We start from the raw sequence: 19,901 nt of genomic DNA on the forward strand, positions 1-19,901 counted from the left end.
AAGGCTGCCTCTGGGGGCTTTTTTGTGGATGTTTCTCATTGCTGGGTTTCAGAGAAGTGCTTGATCAGGAGTCCATGTTTCTAGTAATTACGCTTCATAGGGATCTATTTTCTTATGTGTTTAATAGGGTTCCGTCTTTCAGCTTGTGCTTGGCCTGAACTCTTGAGCAGGGGCCTTCCATGAGTGAGATGGGCATTAAAGTCTTTGATTTTCCTCAGGGCAATTACTGTGGCCGGGTGAGGAAGAGGAGACCGTTCAGTGGGTGATGAGGGCAGAGGCATTAAGACCTTGTCATTAGTAATTAGTTCAGTGTTCCAGGTTCCCGAGTTCAGTGGCTGCTCACGCTGTGGGGATCCCCGGGTGACCCGCGGGCTTTGAGTCGTGCTGAAGAGACCTCTTCAAGGGAGCTCCTTTAACCATGTGGTTTGTCTTTGAGCTCTGCTGAAAAATTGGGTTCTGAAGATGAGAAAAAAATTCCCTTAGTGCACCTTTTAATTGTTCATTTAGGAGCAGAGCTCTCCTCCAGCTGGGAGGGCTCAGGGCTGCTGTAAAGTGCTAATTAAAAGTAATAGTGATAATGAAAACAGATGTTTTCAAGGAAAGTAAGTGGTACTGGGGCCCCAATCTGCTGTCCCTGGCGTCTCTGCGGGAGGAGAGTGAGCTGTGTCCTCAGAGCTGCAGGTCCAGGGGAGCTGGGGAAGGGGACTGGATTGCAGGCTGCTCCTGCTGCATTAACAACTGGATATGGTCTGGATAAAGCACAGACATGCAGCGCAGCCCTGCACCCGACACCGCCTCGGAGCACCCGCTGCCTCTCTGTGCAGAGGTGGAGGGCTGAGTGTGGGAGGGGGGAGCTGAGGCTGGGACCACCATAATCCTGGGTGAGGCTGCTGCTGATCACCTGAAACTTCATCAACCCCCTTTGGCTGCTGTGTTGGTGGTTTTGGTTTGTTTCAAAGATTGATCTCTCTCTCCTATTACCTGGAGTTGCTGACTGTATAGAGTGTCCTTTCCAGGGCTTGGTGGGGATGTGTGGATGTCTGAAAGACGTAGCAGTAGTACAGGTCCACAGAGAAGCTTTGGCTGCCCCATCCCTGGAAGTGTTCAAGGCCGGTTTGGATGGGGCTTGGAGCAACCTGTTCTAATGGAAGGTGTTGCTGCCCGTTGCAGAGGGGTGGAATGACATGAGCTCTAAGGTCCTTTCCAACCTGAACCATTCTAGGATTCTACAGAGTTTCCCCTAGGGGACTGGAGGATTTACATCTTCAAGCTAGTTATTTGTCCCTCCTTGGCTTGAGCTTTTGAGGTGCTCTGTCCCTTGTTGCAGTGTTCTTTATTTTCTCCCATTGTATGGAGGAGTAGAACAAAGTTCTACTAGAATATTGTTCTAGAACAGGACAGGAAAAAAAATCAATTCTGATGGAAATTGGCTCTTTCAAAGGGTGACAGGGAAGGAGGTCTTCTCCCTTGTCCACATTTTAATAAGAAAGGATTGATTTAATCTTGTTTATAATCAGATTTACTGAGAGTTTGACAGAACAGCCCCAACTCCCGAGACCTCTGGGATGAATTCTCTGGGGCTCTGCAACCCATCACCAGTGTTTGGGCTGAGAGGGGACGAGTTTTAGAAGCTTGTGTCTGGATCTCCAGCCTGTAAGGCAGCAGCTGTGTGACATCACATGTTCACTCACCAGAGTACTGGATTTGATCATGTTGTCCATTCCATCATTAACCTTTTCACTGCTCTGTGAGTGAGCTGGAGAGCCATCCTCATCATCTCCTGTGATGCAGGTATGCATGGGGAAGAGCAGCTAAGAAAGGAGGACTTGGTTCAGGACGGAAGGATGAAGGAGTTGTGAGGAGGTGTAAGGTTTTGTCTTTCACCCTGAAAAACTTGGGCTGAGAATCCTTGGCTGATGCTTGTGGAAGAAGTGGCACCTTTTAGAGGGTTGGGAGGCACCGAGGAATAGGGGATGAAGGGGAGACTAGAAGGAGTAGAGAGGTTGTTCTGATCCTGATGAGGGAAGGCATTAAGAGGAGGAAGGGACCAGAACATTAACCAGAAGCAGCTCCTGTGGTCTAGTCCAGGTTCGAGGCCAGCCTACAGTAAGGCTACTCAGACTGGTGTAAAGTTTGTTTTGCAAATGTCACCTATGATTATTTAGAGAAAGTGACTCAGTTGCACAGGAGCAGCCAGCCAAAGCAGTGGAGGTGGCACCGAGTGCTGCCTGCAGCCTCTAGTGTACGGTCCTTGGGGTTAACACTGAGATGGAGCTGTCAGAGCCTTGTCTGTACTGGGAGATAATGGGACCCATACTCCGTAATTACTGCCCGTGGAGCTGCTGACAGAACCCTGGAGCTTCAGCCCTTGTTAAACTCATTTTCAGCTGTCACTTGGCCATGGTGGCAATGGAGCCTGGGTATGTTAAAGCTTCTCTTCCTCCTCCTGCTGATGGAGGAGCAATAGATGCTTCTGCCAGAGCAGATCTCATCGGACAGTTTGTTTGGCTTCTCTTCTAGAGGCCAGGGGATACACGTTACTGAGTTTAATCCAAGAGAAGCTTTTTGGTGTATGAAGCAACTTCAGAAACAAAGTGTTGCCTTGCTGTGTTCTGGCAGATCAGCTGCTCGTCCTGCAGACACACGGTGGCAGGGGACGAGCTGCAGTGTGTCACCTGTTCTGAGGTATGGCCTGTGTGCACATACACCTGATGGATTTCCCACACTGAGTGTATCTGGAGTTCAGTCTTCTCAAAAAGAATTCTTCATGCATTGCACAAGAATTTAGGTCCTGAAGGCATAAATTCTGTTAAATCTTGTTAAAAGGATGTAGGAAACTGTGCAAAGTCCAGAGTAGAGGTAAAAGTAATTAAAATACTGAAGGAAATGTTTTGGAGTGGGAAGTTGAGTTTAATTTTTAGCTGATCAGGAGGAGGATTCAGAACTGAAGTTACAGGGTTTGGTGTTTGAGCTCTGTTTTCCCTGGAATGAGCGCTCCAGTGGAAGGCGAACGGAGGGTGTAGGAGTGAGCCCCAATATCGGGGGGTGTGTGATAAACAGTTCATGGGCTGTCTCTGGTAGTGTGACCCTCTCCATGCCAATGGTAGCTGGACTGTGGAGGTGGCTCGGACTCAGTGCGTGGGCACAGCGGCGTGTTGAGGGTGTCACTGGAGTCAGGGCAGCTGCAGACAAAAGGTGATGCTCTGGCAATTCTTATTTTGGTAAAAAGCTCAAGACAGCACTAGGAGCATCTTGCAGGCACCCTGCAATTATCATAATAAACAGTTTTATCATCTGCTTGGCAATCAATAATGCGGCTTATGCTGCTTTAGTATCTCACTAGTATTGATCACCTTAACAACTGTGCTGCGGTCGGCTCCCGTTAACCCCTGTGCTGCCAGCAGGCCCGGCCGTCCTGACGGACTCAGGGCTCACCTGTCACCCACGTGTGTGCAGCAGGAGACAGCAGGGTGGGGCAAACCCAGCTTTAAGTCAGAGGCCTGATGGAGGGATTTTTATCAAGGAGTGAGGAATTGAGTGCATATCCTGTGTATGGGGTGGCTTAAAATAGAAGGATTGCCATGTGGTGCTCAGTTTGCGCTCAGAGGAGTTTTCACTTGTAATAGTGTTATGTGGTGTGTGGTGCTTTGTCAGAAGGGGGTTCCCTGAGATCCCTGCGTGTCCCCAGACCCCTACATGCCCTGAGAGCCCTGCATGTCCCCCAGATCATGGCCCTTGAAGAAGGAGGGCTGCTCTCTCCAACAATTTTATGGGACTGGGATGGGAGCATGCAGTGGACATGACATCCCTTTGGCTTCTCCTGGCTCTGCTGGAACTGCCTGAGAACTGGCCAAGGCACTGGCATGCCAGCACCACACACCTGCCCAACTTGTGAGAACAAACGCTGTGGAATGGGCACATGCTGGGAAACAGCCCCGGCCCCACAGCAGCTTCTGGGCTGAGCTGGGGCAGTCAGGTGCTGCTGTGTCTACCGAAGACACTGTCTGGGCTAAGTGAGCCCATGGGGGTGCTCTGAGAACATCACCTCTGCTTCTGGCAGCACAGGCGGCGATTAGGATTATCAGGTTAGTAGCTGACTCCATTTTGGGAGGAAGAAAGATGACTTGCTGTCAGCATCCAGATGGGGCTTTGAGGAAGGATGGGACTTTCTGGGATTTGGGTATACCTAGCTAGTTGGGTCTCATGGCCCAGTATTTCTCCTAATGGAATTTCCCATCATTTACTGCCCTGCTGATTTCTGATCAATGAAAATAAAATTGCATTGCCTCCTGAGAGGCTCCATGTATGGCTGCAGCCTCCAGCTGTGTCAGTTCCGGTAAGATAATCTCATCAGGCGTGCAAGAGGGTAATAGGAAATAAAAATAAAACCCACAATTAGCAAGAGGCCAAGCAGCCAAGTAACGCTTTCAGTCCTGGAGGTCTGGAGACGTGTGCGTAGCAACTTCCTTCCTTGTCTCCAGAGGTGTCTACATCCCTCACAGCGCGCTGTGCCGCGGTCCTCACTGGGCCCTGAATCCCTGTGCATCCACCGGACACTTCCTTTGGAACCCCCATTTACCTGGATCCGTGTCAACTCTTCCCTGTGACGTGGTTAACTGGTTCACAGGTGTTTGTTCTGAGGTGCACCGGGGATGTAGCAGCTGATGGAGTGGCTACGTGCTGTGCACGTGGAGAGCACGAACTTGAGACTTTGAGCCATCAGGCGGTGCATAGGTGTTGACTCCTGATGGTTGCTGCAATCAGGGGGGTTTATTTTGGCCAGATGAAATGCTCAGGCTATATGTGAAGTCTGGAGCAGCGTGTTGTTTTGGGAGCAGATGAGTGTGCGGATGCTGTTTACAGGAGCACAGGAACCCTTGGGTCTGCAAAAAGTTGGCCTAAAAGGTGCTAAATGGGGCAGTTTCCCAGCTGTACCAGCAGGTTTCTTTACCTGTTTTAGGGTTCTTTAGGTTATCTTCTAGTGACACGACTGTAACCAGTGTTTACTCCGTACTGAAACATGAATGGCCTGTGTGAACCGACGTCCCGGTGACCTTTGCAATGGGACTGTGCAAACCCAGTGTGTAGTGCAGAGCTGATGTATCAGCTGCGGTGTTTGTCTGAGCAGCCAGTGGAATGGTTACGGAATGACCTAATGCCTCTGAGCCCGCTGTCCCGATCCAAAGCATCGGTTTTCCCGAAGGGTGGGAAGGAGCAACTGAGCCCAGAATGCAGCAGCGACTCTGCTTCCTAACAAGGACTGGATCTGAGCCCTGGCAGAAGAGATCTGCATGACTTATGAGTTCTAACTCTTACCCTCGGCTTGGCCCTTGACACTAGTCTGGAGCGCACATGTTGTTTGGGTAAATCCGTAGGAGGAAGGAGCATTGGCAGGATGTCTTCCCAAGGCGTGCAAGCCTGCGTGTGTGGAGCATCGCTGTGGAGCACACCCTGGCAGCGGAACGGTGGCTTTTCCGGCTGGGATGCCGAGGGTTGGTTGTGTCTGCTCCAGAAGCCGTGTGGCAAGGCTGGAAACTCTGAGCAATTCAGTGCTGCTCCCTTCACAAGCATCTCCAGGTGTTTGGTCGGGGTAGGGCTTACTCAAGGTCTTGCAGATGTACCTGCCCTCTGTGGAGGGACATGGGGCCCCAAATGGAGCTGTGGTAGCTGGGACTGGTAAGAGCCACTGAGAGGACAGGGCAAGCTGCAGCCTGTGACAAAAGGGCAGGACAGCATGGACCTCTTTCCAAGGCATTGGGGCTTGGGGGGTCCGGGGGACTGTGGGGTCTGTGTGACGGAGCGAGGCAGTTTGTCCTCAGCAGCTCTTTGGTTAGTTTTGGAGTTGGGTCAACAAGAGTGCACCAAAAATGCAAACCAGATGCAAATGTAGTTATTTGTGCAGCAACATGGGCTGGGAACAGCCTTTGACAAGAACGGTTGGGGGTTTGGAGCAAAGGGGTGAATTGCGCAACAACAGAATCGTGGATGTGTGATGTTTTGAAACAAAGCCTGGCACTTCTGTGGTGTCCTACACAAGAGGAGAGGTTCCTGCAGGACCTCAGAACAAGCTCCATGCCCGGGGAGCGTGCAAATGCCACATCACGTATGAGCTAAGCAGTGCTTCTCTTTGTTGTGTAGAGAGAAATGAAGCTGAAGCCCATTTACCTTTGCTGCAAAATACTCTCAGTGCAAAGAGTCTCCCTGGAAGAATAAACGCTCTTGTCCCCAGCTGCTCATGGAAAGCCTTCTGGCCCTCCTTGGGATCACTCTGCTCTCAATGGCAGTGGGCTGAGGATTAGATAAATATTTTCATGTGTAGAGCAGTAGCTGGCTCAAAGGGATCAGCAAACTCGGAATAATAGTTCATAACAAAATGCTTTCTGAAAAGCTTGCCTGACTTGTGTTACTCCCATTGGCTCAGTTTTATCTGGTGTGTAGGACAGAGGGAAAATGTGGATAATGTGGAAGGTTCACTTTTTCAAGGAGCCCCTTTCACTCAGTTTCATGCCAAGTGCTTGAGCCCTGCAGCTTTCAGCCCTGTTTTGTTCAGCGTTTCCTTTGCTTCCTGCTGCTTGAAAAGCTGTTTATGCTAATGATGCCGGGGAGATCTGAGGGACCGGCTGTGCCCATGGATGTGAGCCCTGTGTCAGCCCTTGCGTCCCTGTCCCTCCAGCGAGTGCGCGCAGTGCAGCGCCGCTCAGCGCACCAGGGCTGGAGCACTGCGGAAGGCCATCCCTCCACGGGGCTGTCTTCCTGCTGGGGAAGGACTGTCCAGTCCTTTTGAGGTGCCTGATGGATCTTTTCTTTCTGTAGACCATTGTGTGCTGCCTCATCCTCTTCTGGGGCCCTTCAGGACCTGTGGGCTAGAATCCCTCAGAACGAGAAAGCTCACAGCGTTCACAGGGAGTTCCACAGAGGTAAAACTTCTTCATTGAAATGGTGATCAGGCACTGGCACAGCCTGCCCAGGGCAGTGGTGGAGTCCCCTAGAGGGATTTAAAAGATGTGTAGATGTGGCATTTGGGGACATGGGTTAGTGGTAGCCTTGGAAGTGCTGGAGGAACAGTCAGTGATCTTAAGGGTTTTTTTCCAACCCAAATGATTCTGTGACTTTATGAATTCTTGGCTTTGCCAGGATAACAAACCTGTTTGCGAGGACTTGCAACCTCAAGAGTCTTTGGAACCCATGGGTCAGTATTGGTTTGATGCTTCTTCCACCAGCAGGCAGGTCTGGCTTGCTGATTCTGCTCCCTGTGCAAAGGTGTTGAACATGGCCATGCATCCAGCTGGAACAGGCTGGCACTGAGCAGAACTCTGTGAGAAGTCAGAGCTGAGCTTGGGCTTTTGGTTAGTAAAGCCTTACTGCAGAAGAGGAAGCAGGTGAGATGTAGAGCTTGTTCAGGATTTGGCAAGACTGATACCTTGCTGTGCGTACTCATCAAACCACGTTTGCTGGTGAGGCAACTCCACTGTGCTCAGGTGTGTGCCAAAACACAGCTTGGTCTTGCTTGGAGAGGTGCAAGATGTGACTTGCTATGGGAAAGGGGGAAATTAGTTTATAATTTCTTCTTTAGAATGTTGAACTTGGCAAATAAATATCAGTATTTCGGGATTTTTTTTCTGGTTAGGAATTGCATAAGAGGACTCCCAAGGCACTGGTGATGTAAAATGTTGACGGAACCCCCTAGCTAGAAATTACTCTTAACGCTGTGCATCCACATTCCCTGTTACGCTCAGGTTTTGGCTTATAAGAACTGTTTTATCCTAAATTAAGTCCTGTTGCAGAATCCTCAGCGCTTCCCTTAGGCTGGCCAGTATCTTTCTGCTTTCTGGCACCTTATGAATAGGAGAGAGTTAGGATCCGTGTCTTCTGTTTAGCTTACAAGATAGAAGCTTTTTACAGAACTGGGAGTTGAAACTCTCAGTATTGCCACCCAGCTTGATCTCCAGCCCATGTTGCCGAGGAAATGTAAAAAGATCTTTCTATTCTAGGAAGTGACTCTTCACATATTTGTGCGATAGCAGCTGCTGCAGAAATCGCATAAAATGACAACATGCTCCTGCCACCTTGTTTTACCCTCTTCTGTGACTGTCCTGCTTGCCAAGTGAAGCAGCATGTGCTCACCTAATTGCAGGCAGTATCGTAATACATATGCATAAGGAGCAAAATTAAAGTTGCTTTGGCAACATACATTCTGTTCTTTCGTAATTTTTGAATTCTTGATCCTAGGCAATTATTTTTATCATGTCTTCCCATATGCAATTTCCGAAGTGTTACCAGAGTGCTGTGTAGCACACCAGGTGCGGGGAGGCAACACAGAAAGCTTTGATGCTCCTGATTCATTGTGTCACTGCTCCAGAGGGACACAGTGACTACCTTGTGCACCCCAGCTCTCGGGAGCTTGAGCATACCTGGTCCCAGGGATCACCAATGTCCCTTCCCAAGCTATTCTGTGTTTCTACGACCATGAAGTTGAGTTAGCTTCTCACTTATCTTTGATATGTCCTCCCTAGTTTTTAGGCTGGAACAGGTGTCATCGACTGCCATTGCTGAGACAGGAAGCTTCTTGGCTGGAGCTGGACACCAGCACTCTTCAGGCTCTGTCCTCCTGAGGATGCTACTGAAGGCCAGATTGAGCATGTAAGGAGGGGTGTGCACAGTGTCTGAGCCCGCCTTTAGTCCTGTGCTGTCCTTGTCCTCCTGCCTCTGTCCCTTTCAGCTTCCCTGAGCCACCAGCACCCTGGAGGGCTGGAGCATTCCCCATGGCTAGGCAGAGGGAGGGAGGGCAGCCTCAGAGGGTGTCAGACCGGTAGCGGCCATGGGTATAATGCATGTGCTTGTATCTTCTCCCTGTCCTTGGTGCCCTTTTTTTCCATGGTGCCATGTGGGTCATTAGCCCAGGGAACAGTTTTCTCTCTGTCTCTTTCTCCTTTTGTTTTCCTCCTTCCTCATTGCTTCCATCTTGGTTTACTGCCAACAGCCTCTTGTGAAAGGGCCGCCTAATTAACCCTGTGCTAATTAACAATTTAAAATTACACAGCACGGCTGTTCATATTTAATTCTCGGGAAGCCTGGGCAACAGCAGGAGCCCCCTCCTCCCTCCCTCTCCATCCTTGCTGCCTGTGCCTCTGCCAGCATCCCCAGGGAGGAAGCAGCCTGTGCTGCAGGCCCGGGGTGCCCAAGCCCCCAGCTTGTCAGAGGGTGCAGGGTGTTGCTTTAGTGCCAGCCACTTCCTTGGTGGGAGTGTTGCTGGAAAGTGGCACATCTGTCCCTGCGAGAATGGGGCCAGGGGGCTGGAAGGAGGGATGGGAGAATGTGGGGATTGACTCCCTACGTGTTTTGCACAGCATGGCTGTGCAGCCGCCAGCCCTGGTTAGTGGAGCGGAAGTGTGGGACACACCAGTGCTGTGCTGGCACCTGCACCTGCCATCCAGGTGTAGCTGGGCTCTGGGCCACCATGGCTGCCTGAGGGAGCACTCCTGCCCCACGGTCCCTGCACTCCCCCAGTCGGTCCCACATTGGCTCTGAGGGGTTGTAAGGAAGGGGCAGGGGCTCAGGTGAGCCGTGGGCCAGAGGCAAGGTAGCCACAGCAGTGGGAGCAACGGTGGGACACAAAACCGGAGAAGGGACGGGAGAACCCTTCCATGCTGCTGGGCGATGGGAGCACAGGGAGTCTCCGGCACTCAGGCTGTTCTCTCTGTAACTGGAGTTCATTGATTTTACGGGAAACCATGTTTACAGACAGAGTGCTGATCGACCTGACGAGTTGACTTCTGCCTCCTTAAGTAAGAACTACCTTTCTTATTGACTGGCTGATAAACAGAGCGGAGAGGGCGGCGGGGGGGGGGCAAACGGGAGGTTGTGAGCACTCTGCAGTCCGTCTGTCCTCCCAGACTCTCCATGTCTCACGCAGGTCTCTTAGGGTGCTCTGGGGTGGAGGAAGATGCAGGGCCCACAATAGCAGACTAATAACTGCATTGTGCTCCTGCTTAGAGCCTGGTTTGCTTTAGCAAGGAATTGCTGTTTTCAGATTAAAGAGATGATTCCTGCAGCTCCTGTGTGAATAGAAACAAATACTTCCATGCCTCATCCTCCCTCAGCATCTCCCTACAGGAACAGCTGTGGTGGTGACTGAACAGGCAGGAAGAGCTTGGTTTTGTGCAGGGGCTCAGCCTGTGTTCGGGGCTTGGGCTGGCCATTTTGGCTCTGAGCTTTTGCACCTGCCCTGGAAGGGCTCCTCCTTCAGTCGATGAAAGGGAGAGAAGATTCCTTTGGCGCAGCTCCTCCTGAGCTGGTTAACTTGGAGCAAGTGGGGGAGAGCTGTTAAAGAGAGCCAAGGCAGAAAAGCCAACCAATTAATTGGAGCGCGCGGGTCTGCCTGCCCGGGCCGGGCCGGGAGAGAGATTGGCTTTCCTGTCAATAAACAAGTCCCCAGTGCAGCATCAAAGCCGCAGTCCTTTATCAATCGCGGCCTCCTCTTCCCGCATGTTCCTGTAACTTACCAAGCATTTATTACTTGATTTTCCAATCAGGCTGTTAACCCTCCCGCCCCTCCAGCCCTGCTAACCCTTCTGGCCCAGCTGTCAGTCAGGCATCTCCTGCCATCAGGGTTCTTGACAGCAGAGCCACTGTGACTCTGGCTGTGTCTCACCTAGCTGTGTGTCCCACGAGCTGGCCATGCAGGCCAGCACAACACTCCGGCAATGTCTAAAAGACGTTGCTGGGTTGTTGTCTCGTGTCACGTTTTGGATTCGGGTAGATATTCCCAAAACTTCACTTGGCAGAAGTATGAGCCTTACGGAATTTCTTTTTCTCATTTTCCCCCAAATGAATGTGTTTTGGTTTAATTTGGGTTGCAGTTACCAGTACAGCAGTAGTAGTTAGATGGAGAGAGTAGCCCGTGTTGTGGGAAGGTGAATGTGCTGCCTCAGTGCAGAAGGATCTGGGATGAGTTTGAGGAAAACACACAGCTAAGGACCAAATATCGGTGGAGAGAGCCGGTGCAGTAGGAGCCGTCACACAGCTGGAGTGTATTTAGTTCAGGGGAACAAACTGGCTGATGAAGAAGTCAGAGCCTTTTGGCATCAGGATTCTGTGCTCTTCCTTCTTATTCTGCTCAGTGGAACCATTTACTGTTATTGCAGATCAAACCCCTTTTTATTCCCAGTGCAACTGCAGAGGCAGCTGTGTATGGCATCCAGGGAAGGTGGGACTGGAGGTGCGGCAGGGTACCATTCGCGTGTGAATGCAGTGGATGATGGCTTCGTTGCGCCTCTGTGTCCTTCCGTGGCATCCTCGCAAGTGGCTGTGAAGCATTACTTGTCTTCAGGGGTAGTTGTAAATGCTTTTCCTTAAGCTTCATCAGAAGTGAAATATAAAGGGAAGGTACAAACATGTGAGGGAATTAGCGGAAGTGTGTCTGGCTTTGTGTAATAAAGGAAATAACTGGAGATAGTGAAACCAGAAAAAAAAGGGATAACACTGAATGTCGCTCCATTTTTTTTGCTTGAACTAATTCAGGTGGTTCATTCAATGCTGCTGTGGCACATCACCTGCTTTGCAACCGCTCATAGTCTTTTCTGGCAGTTTCCAGTCCTCTTCATACTTTTGTATGAGCCAAAGAGGGCTCCATTAGGATTGCAGGGCTCCATTAGAATTGCAGTGTTGGAGTCGTTGGCCAGATACAGCAAGTGGGTTGCAGTGACAGGGAACCCTGGATGTCAGCCATACTCAGTAGCCCAGGCTCATTGGCCACCCTGCAGTCAGCAGGAGTCCTCCAGTCTTGTTGATTTGGCAGAATGGAAGTAGTGGGAAGGGTGTCCTCCTTCTTCTCCTCCTCTTTCTCCTCCAGGACCTGCAACGTGCCGTTTTCCTCTGGGGGTGAGGGGAAGCCATCCATGTGCAGAGGCTGTCCCTTGCAGGATCTCCGGGAGCTTCCTGGAGCATGGTGGGCTGACCCCTTTCCGATCTACAAGACAGACCCTTGTTCAGATCTGGAATTTCCTGTTTGGTTTCTCTCCTGACGTCTCTCCATTTAAACTCTGTCCAGAGCAGCGCAGTTAAATCTCCTGTGACATACCAAGCGCTGTTACTCTAAAATCACTGTGAGTTGCTCTGTGTCTTGAAGTCCTCCCACAGAGGTTGCATGTGTGGTAATGCTGGATCTGTGCTTCCCAAGCCACTAACAGAAAGGAATCACCAAAAAACCTAGCATCTGGCTTAGGAGCCAGAGAGTATGAGTTTAACAAAGTTAAAACCCCAGCACTGTTTGTTGTCATGTCTTTTTTTTGTTTCTGTCAGAAGCTTTTCTGTGATATTTTGTTTGTTTTTCTGAAGATCCATGGCCTTGGGAGTGGCAGTGCAGGTCCTACAGTCCTTCTACCACCCGCCTTTGGGAAGCTGCTGGAGAGGTTTTCCGCCACCTTCTAGACACCTTCGGTTCACCTATTTTCGTCCTGCGGCCATTGTGTTTTCTATTGCTCATTCCCGCTGTGTGTTTCCCAAGGCCGGTCCTGCCTGTCCCTGCACCATGTCCGGGGGGAACCAGACACCACTTTGGTCCTGAGGAGTCAGTGTTGGCAGCTCTTGTAGTGGTGGGGTCTTGATTGGGAAACGATCTCTCCTCTCTGACTCACCTGCCTCTTCTCCTTCTCTCCCTGCCCTCAGGTCCGAGCTGTACCGGGGCAATGAGCGCTCCGTGCCGGCCCCCTGCCATGGAAGGCCTGTGACTCACCTGTTCATCCTGGGAAGGACAATGGGTGCAGCATCCCTCAGCACCAGCAATGACTGATCTCACAGCGCCCACCTCCCCGACCCGGCCGGCAGCATGGAGCAGCCCGCGGCGGAGAGCCGCGGCCCCCTGGACAGCCTGAGGGTCCCCTTTCCCCGAGCGCCGTCCCCGAGAGCAGCACGGCGGCGGGTCCCGGCGCCGAGCCCACCGGCAAGGAGGTGAGCTGCGGGCAGTGCGCCGCGTCCTTCACCGGCCTGCAGAGCTACATGGAGCACCGCTGCACGGCACCCGCCCACCCCCACCACTGAGGGGGGAGAGCGGAGCGAGAGCAGCGAGGGACGGCGAGGAGGAGAGCGACGTGGAGAACCTGGCTGGCGAGATCGTCTACCAGCCCGACGGCTCGGCCTACATCGTGGAGAGCCTCAGCCAGCTGGTGCAAAGCGGGGGCACCGGCGGCAGTGGGACTCTCCCCTCGCTGCTCCCAAACTCTCTGCCCAAGCAGGGAGAACCCTCCGCCGCCGCTCCCGTCTACCCACAGATCATCAACACCTTCCACATAGCCTCATCCTTCGGGAAGTGGTTTGAGGGCTCAGACCAGGCCTTCCCGAATACCTCAGCCCTGGCGGGCATCAGCCCCGTCCTGCACAGCTTCCGCGTCTTCGATGTGCGACACAAAAGCAACAAGGATTACCTGAACAGCGACGGTTCTGCCAAAAGCTCCTGCGTATCCAAAGATGTCCCAACAATGTGGACCTGTCCAAATTTGATGGCTTGTGCTCTATGGTAAGAGGAAGCCCATCCTGATGTGTTTCTGGTGCAAGCTCTCCTTTGGGTATGTCCGCTCGTTCGTGACCCACGCCGTGCCGACCACCGAATGACTCTGAGCGAGGAGGAGCGGAAAATTCTTAGCAATAAGAACATCTCCGCTATCATCCAAGGGATAGGTAAAGACAAGGAACCCCTTGTCAGCTTTCTGGAACCAAAAACAAAACCTTCAGCCACCCTCTCGTTTCCACAGCTAACCTCATAGGCCCTGGACACAGTTTTATGGTAAATTCAGTGGCATTTGCATGGAAGGCGAGCAGCCCCTCCAGGCTGGGGAAGCCAGCGGAGCAGAGCCGCCGCCGGCAACGAGTGTTCCTGGCCCCCAGTGCGCTCCTCAACCTGGGTGGGCTGACCAGCTCAGCTCTGAAGACTCCCATTACCTCAGTCCCCCTGGGCCCACTGGCTTCCAGTCCCACCAAATCCTCGGAGGGAAAGGACCCGGGGTGGCAGAGGGGGAGAAGCAGGAGGGAGGGCGACCAGGACAGCCTCTCGGAAAAGGAGAGCCGGTTGAGGAGGTGGAAGAGGAGGAGAAGAGGATGTAGAGGAGGAGGAGGAGGAAGAGGAGGAGGAGGAAGAGGAAGAAGATGAGGATGATGAGGGTTGCAAAGGACTGTTTCCTAGTGAGTTGGAGGATGAACTGAGGACCGGCCCCAGGAGGACGCTTGGGGCTGTGGCAGGCAGCGGGCAGCAGCAAAAAGGACCTTGCTCTCTCAACCAAGCATTTCTAACTCTCCCTTAATGCCTAACGTGCTCCAGACCTTGTCACGGGGCACAGCTTCTACTAGTTCTAATTCTGCTTCTTCCTTTGTCTTTGATGGTGCAAACAGGAGGAATCACTTAAGCTTTAACAATGAGGGCGGCGGAGCCAGCGTGGCCGAGGGCAGCAGGAGCTGGCCTTTATCGATGAAAGTGCCAATAAAGACAATGCCACAGCACCAGAACCAAATGAGAGCGCGGAGGGCGGAGTGACGGGGAGCTACATCTCCCATCACCAGCATGCTGGCCCCCTCTGTGAACTTGGGGTTGGGGAGTGCCCTTCGGGGGAGCGGCGTGGAGTGCCCAAAGTGCGACACGGTCCCTGGGCTCCTCGCGGTCGCTGGGTGGCCACATGACTATGATGCATTCTCGCAACTCGTTGTAAGACACTCAGTGTCCCAAGTGCAATTGGCACTACAAGTACCAGCAGACGCTCGAGGCGCACATGAAGGAGAAACATCCTGAGCCGGGCGGTTCCTGCGCTCTACTGCAAGAGCGGGCAGCCGCACCCGGCGGCTGGCGCGGGGGCGGAGAGCTACACACTGTGGTTACAAGCCCTTCCGCTGCGAGGTCTGAACTACTCCACTACTACCAAAGGCAACCTCAGTATTCAGATGCAGTCCGACAAGCATCTCAACAACATGCAGAACCTGCAGAACGGAGGGGGAGAGCAAGTCTTCAGCCACACCGCGGGGCGGCAGCGGCAGCTGCGGCAGCTGCGGCAGCCGCCGGCCGCCAACATTGGTAGCACCTGTGGGGCCCCCTCCCCCACCAAACCAAAAACCAAACCTACATGGCGGTGTGAGGTGGTGTGACTATGAGACAACGTAGCTAGAAACCTTCGGATTCACATGACCAGTGAGAAGCACATGCACAATATGATGCTGCTTCAGCAAAATATGTCCCAAATCCAACACAACCGGCACCTGGGCCTCGGCAGCCTGCCGTCCCCTGCTGAGGCCGAGCTCTACCAGTACTACCTGGCACAGAACATGAACCTTCCCAACTTGAAGATGGACAGCACTTCTTCAGATGCACAGTTCATGATGGGGGGGTTCCAGCTCGATCCCACCAACCCCATGGCAACGATGACTCCATCTCTAGGTGAGGCTGAAGGGTTTCCACCATGTCCATGTGTGAGGGAGGGATTGTGATTTACTTTACTCCAAACCCCTTCTGCACAGACAGGGTGCTGTGTGCCAGACCCCTTCACTGGCTCTGTGGCCCTCTGAATTGCCTTTGTGTGGTGGTCAAGGATGGAGCTGCGCAGTCCAGACCTCTCATCTGTATTCCATCAGTGCAGTTTTTTTTCTCATGTAGGGAAAACATGTGGCTTACCTAGTACTTTTTCAAGAGTTTTCGTAGGGAGCTAATGCAATGGCAGATACGGGTTACTGCTACCATTCGTTGAATGTCCCTCCTTGTCATGGAAAGCATCCTTACTGCAGTATTTCTGAGGACTTCTCCTGATTTGGTGAGGAGTGTGAGTAGTTTGCTTGGGTGGCTTTGAGAGAGGGTCCAGTCGGCTGCTGGCATTCCAAAAGGAAGTGTGGGGTTGGTTGTTCCACATTGTTGCCCTAAGAAGATAAGGTAAGCAGGTTTGAGAGAGATGATGAGTTCAGTGGAAGGGGTGGTGTTCCTCTGCTGAAGAACTGATGTTCCTCTGCTGCCAGCATGAGAGACAGGATCACGGCTTTTGGAGCTCAGAGCCCCTCCTTATTGAAGCAGAGGACTGTTGTGAGAGAGAAGTTGGAAGTGATTAACTGAAGCTTCTAAAAGTACATGACAGGGCCTTGGATGTCCAGTACCTGCCTGGAGAGTGGTTTGTGAACTGTGCACTTGTGGTTGCAAATCTCACGCTGAGGGTAGTGGAGGGAGGCCCTACCTCTACCAATAAGCAGCTGGGCCCCTTAGACTCGGATACATACACTGTGAGCTTGCAAGAAGTGAAGCAGAACTTCCCCATTTTTACACGTTGGTCCAAACTGGATTTGAGCAGAACATTCATAATTAAGAAGTCTGCTTTGGTTTTTTCCTGCATGTTGAGCTCAGGAGAGAGTGATTTAAAGAGCATTTCCTTCTCGGCAAACAGGTTGCAACATAGGAAATGAAAAGTTAAGGAAATAACATCTCTTTTGGTTGACTGAGGACTGTTTACCTGAAGGTTCCTTTCATAGGATTGTTAAGCTGAGCTATGACATCAGTAAAGTACCAAAAATCTGCAGGAGGAGATAAATGTCTTAAAAATGGAAAAAGAAAGCAAGGTGGAGCAGAGCTCCTGGTTGGTCTCTGTGCTTTAGCATAAAAACTCACTAGAAAGTTTCTCTCTCTGCATCTTCCAGGTGGCTCTGGTGTGAGTAGAGCTTGTTGTGCTCCGTTGCTGTTGGGTGAGCAGAGTTGAGCTTTGGTTTGAAGAGTCCATCTGACAAACACAGGGTCCTGCTGGCTCTCCTTGACATGATCTCACGCTCACAGCTAATTATTGTTGTCTTTACCTTGTCAACGCTGGTTTTAGAAGATTCTTCACCATTCTGAACTCTCAGACAAGAGATGAAATCTGATAGTGCAGGAGTGGCACTTTGCAGGAGGTTTTTGTACACACCATGTTTTGCACTGTTGCTGACTTGTGATGGCAGTGTGGTGACCTCCCTGTGATGCTGCCATCACCTGGGCTTGTGACTGTTGGCCTTTGTTTTACTTGCTCACGTATTGCATGAAGTAAGATTTGCTTCTCCAGGTAGACAAGAAAAAGCATAATAAAAATGTTAATGCTGTTATTGAAGTGACCATGGAGACTTTCAGTGTGGTGCTACAGAATTCTTCATCTGAAAGTCCACAGGTGTTTTTTTGCCACCTTTGATGGGCAGAGGGCTGGATGATCCTTCAGCAGGTGGGTAACAAGGGCCATTGCAGTCCTTTTCCAGCCTTCCACGTTGGCTGCAATGACTTTCCTTCAGCTCTGGGGCGACCAGCAATGCAGAGGAGTGGGCGAAGGGACAGCTGCATGTTGTTTCACTGCGTGTTTGGTGGGTACACACGCACTGGGAGCAGCTTGATGTCTGCTCCATGTTTCTCTTTTGACAAGAATTCAGCCTTTCTGACCTCTTATCCCTTTCTTCTTTGTGCAGTGGGTGGCGAGATCCCGCTGGACATGCGGTTAGGTGGTGGACAGCTGGTGTCTGAGGAGCTCATGAACTTGGGTGAGAGTTTCACGCAAACGAACGGACCCGTCTCTGAAGCTCTTCCAGTGCGCTGTGTGTAACAAGTTCACTACAGATAATTTGGACATGTTGGGCCTCCACATGAATGTGGAGCGAAGCCTCCCCGAGGACGAATGGAAGGCGGTGATGGGGGACTCGTACCAGTGCAAGCTCTGCCGCTACAACACAGCAGCTCAAGGCCAACTTCCAGCTCCACTGTAAGACAGACAAGCACGTGCAGAAATACCAGCTGGTGGCACACATCAAGGAGGGGGGCAAAGCCAACGAGTTGGAGGCTCAAGTGTGTGGCCCATTGGGAACCCGGTCCATCTGAAATGCAACGCGTGCGACTACTACACCAACAGTCTGGAGAAGCTGCGTCTTCACACCGTGAACTCGAGGCATGAGGCCAGCCTGAAGCTCTATAAGGTAAGAGTTGGCTTTGCTTCATCTTCCTTCATTTCCATGGAAAATCTATGTTGAACCTGAGTGGATTGTGATCCTTTGGAGATGAGTTGCTCAGAGCTCTCCACTGGGACCCAGTCTCACTGATGGCACAGCTCTTCAGCCTGAGTTCTGGTAGCAACTGGGGTTGTCCAAGCCTTAGGTCAGTGGGTGTTCATGTCACAGTGATTTAGAGGGAGCTTGTGTGTCTTACAGCACTGCAGATGTGATACTTCTGAACAGAAATTGAACAGTCACTCTTGAAAATGTTGTGCAAGGCAGCATTTGCCGGTGGTTTGTTGGCTCTTTCCCATACACAGTTGGTCACTTCATGGGCACCAGAGGCTTTTTGCTGCAGTCAGAGCGTGTTGGTCCTGGCGCTGGGCGGATGGAGTAGGGAAGGGGAGGGATGGAGGGAGTTGCTGTTGCTGTGCTGTTATGCTCTGTGTACGTTAGTGCTGGGATCTGTAAGCGAAGCATTACTGGAGGCTGGAAAGGGAGGAGGCTGGAAGAGAAGCTGTGTGCACGTGCGTGGCTGTTCACATTGAGGCGTTGCAGGTTTTCATCCACACTGGCGTTTGGGCTGTAGCTCCCATCTTGTCTTTATTTTTCCTCCCAGCTCCCCTCATTCCATGGTGTCTTATAACCGTTCTTCTCCTTTCCTGTCTCATTCCTCCTGTCCCCAACCCCCTCCCCTTGCTGGCCTGAACCCTGTGGGCTGTAACCCAGAGGAGCTCCGGATACAGTAAATAGTCCTTTCACTCGTGCAGCAGAATTGCTCCAGACGTTTCTATTGATTTTCACTGGACTTAAAGCTTCACCTTTTCTCTAATCATCCCATAATGGCTTTTAGTATGAACAATCAGGTACGAATTGCCATAAATATCTCAGCAGCCGCATCCACTCCGTTCACACGTGCTCTCTCGCTCATTGTCTGCTCATTCCTCACAGGTATTTTATATTCTTTCTGTCCTCATCCTTTCTTCCTGCTTTCCCCCAGATGTGCTGAGGTTTCCTTTATATACACACAGACTGTACCTTGTGCTTTTAATTATTTCTTTGAAAATTTTCTTTATGTAATGGGAACTTAAGACCTTGACATTGACTGTACAGTGCCCACCCACATCACGGTGCAGACACATTAGATTTCAAAAACTCCTGAATTTTTTCCTAGTAATGAGCAGTTCCAGAAAATTAGAGAGGAAAAAGACAGCCAGGAGCATCATAGAAGGTTTGCCTTGAGCTGTGATTGTTAGACCCTTCTGGGAGGTGGTGGGGAGCTGCTCAGAGAGGGGTTATGTTTCTCTGAGCTCGCTCCTTCAGACCAGGATTGCTGTGACCGTGACTGTTTCCATCATGAGCTGGGATCAAGCCTCACCCAGCAGAGTCTGGCTCCAGGAATGGTCAGGTCTGCACCTACACCTCTGCTCTCCAGTGTGCCAGGAGAGAGTTACATAGCTTGGTAACTAGTGGTGGGAGAGTCCCAGTGAGTCTTCAAAAACCCAGCTGAGGAACCGAATCTCCTCTGTCTGTGGAGGTCAGTTTGGGGTACAAGAGATTTGTTTGAAAGCTGTATTGTGCGTTTTAATACATAATATTGTTCTTTTAAATATGCATTGCAAAGGTTTAAAATTCTATATCCAGACCCTTAATCTACAGTGGATTCCACTAGGGAAGAAGCAGTTGGGGCACTAGAATTCTCTCACTCTGAGGGGGAAGGAAAAGGGGAAAAAAAAGAGGTAAGGGAAAAAAAATTCTACCAAAGTTGGGGGACAGGCGCAGGTGCTTGTAATAAAGATTCCTGGAATGTTTCCCTCGGGCAGGTGAAGAGGAATTGTCAGTTTTCAGGTTCCTGAGAGGGCTGGGCAGTTCCAGAGCTGCTACAGCCCTGTGCTGCCTTTGACAGCAGTGAAACACCAGCTGAGTTTCAGAGTAATGGATTCCCT

At 51.4% G+C, this 19,901-nt stretch overlaps 1 protein-coding gene across 1 annotated transcript in view; it reads left to right on the top strand.

Annotated features, from left to right (window-relative positions):
- Positions 1 to 19,901, top strand: part of ZFHX3 (zinc finger homeobox 3) — a 110,865-nt gene that overhangs the window by 10,525 nt on the left and 80,439 nt on the right. Inside the window, 6 exon segments of the mRNA XM_032701105.1 lie at positions 12,667 to 12,948; positions 17,440 to 17,534; positions 17,536 to 17,700; positions 17,702 to 17,800; positions 17,802 to 17,822; positions 17,824 to 17,940. Of these exon segments, the coding sequence (XP_032556996.1) occupies positions 17,463 to 17,534; positions 17,536 to 17,700; positions 17,702 to 17,800; positions 17,802 to 17,822; positions 17,824 to 17,940 (474 nt within the window). The 5' untranslated portion in view covers positions 12,667 to 12,948; positions 17,440 to 17,462.

This window comes from Chiroxiphia lanceolata, chromosome 13 (genome assembly GCF_009829145.1).
Source record: "Chiroxiphia lanceolata isolate bChiLan1 chromosome 13, bChiLan1.pri, whole genome shotgun sequence".
NCBI classification, from domain to species: domain Eukaryota; kingdom Metazoa; phylum Chordata; class Aves; order Passeriformes; family Pipridae; genus Chiroxiphia; species Chiroxiphia lanceolata.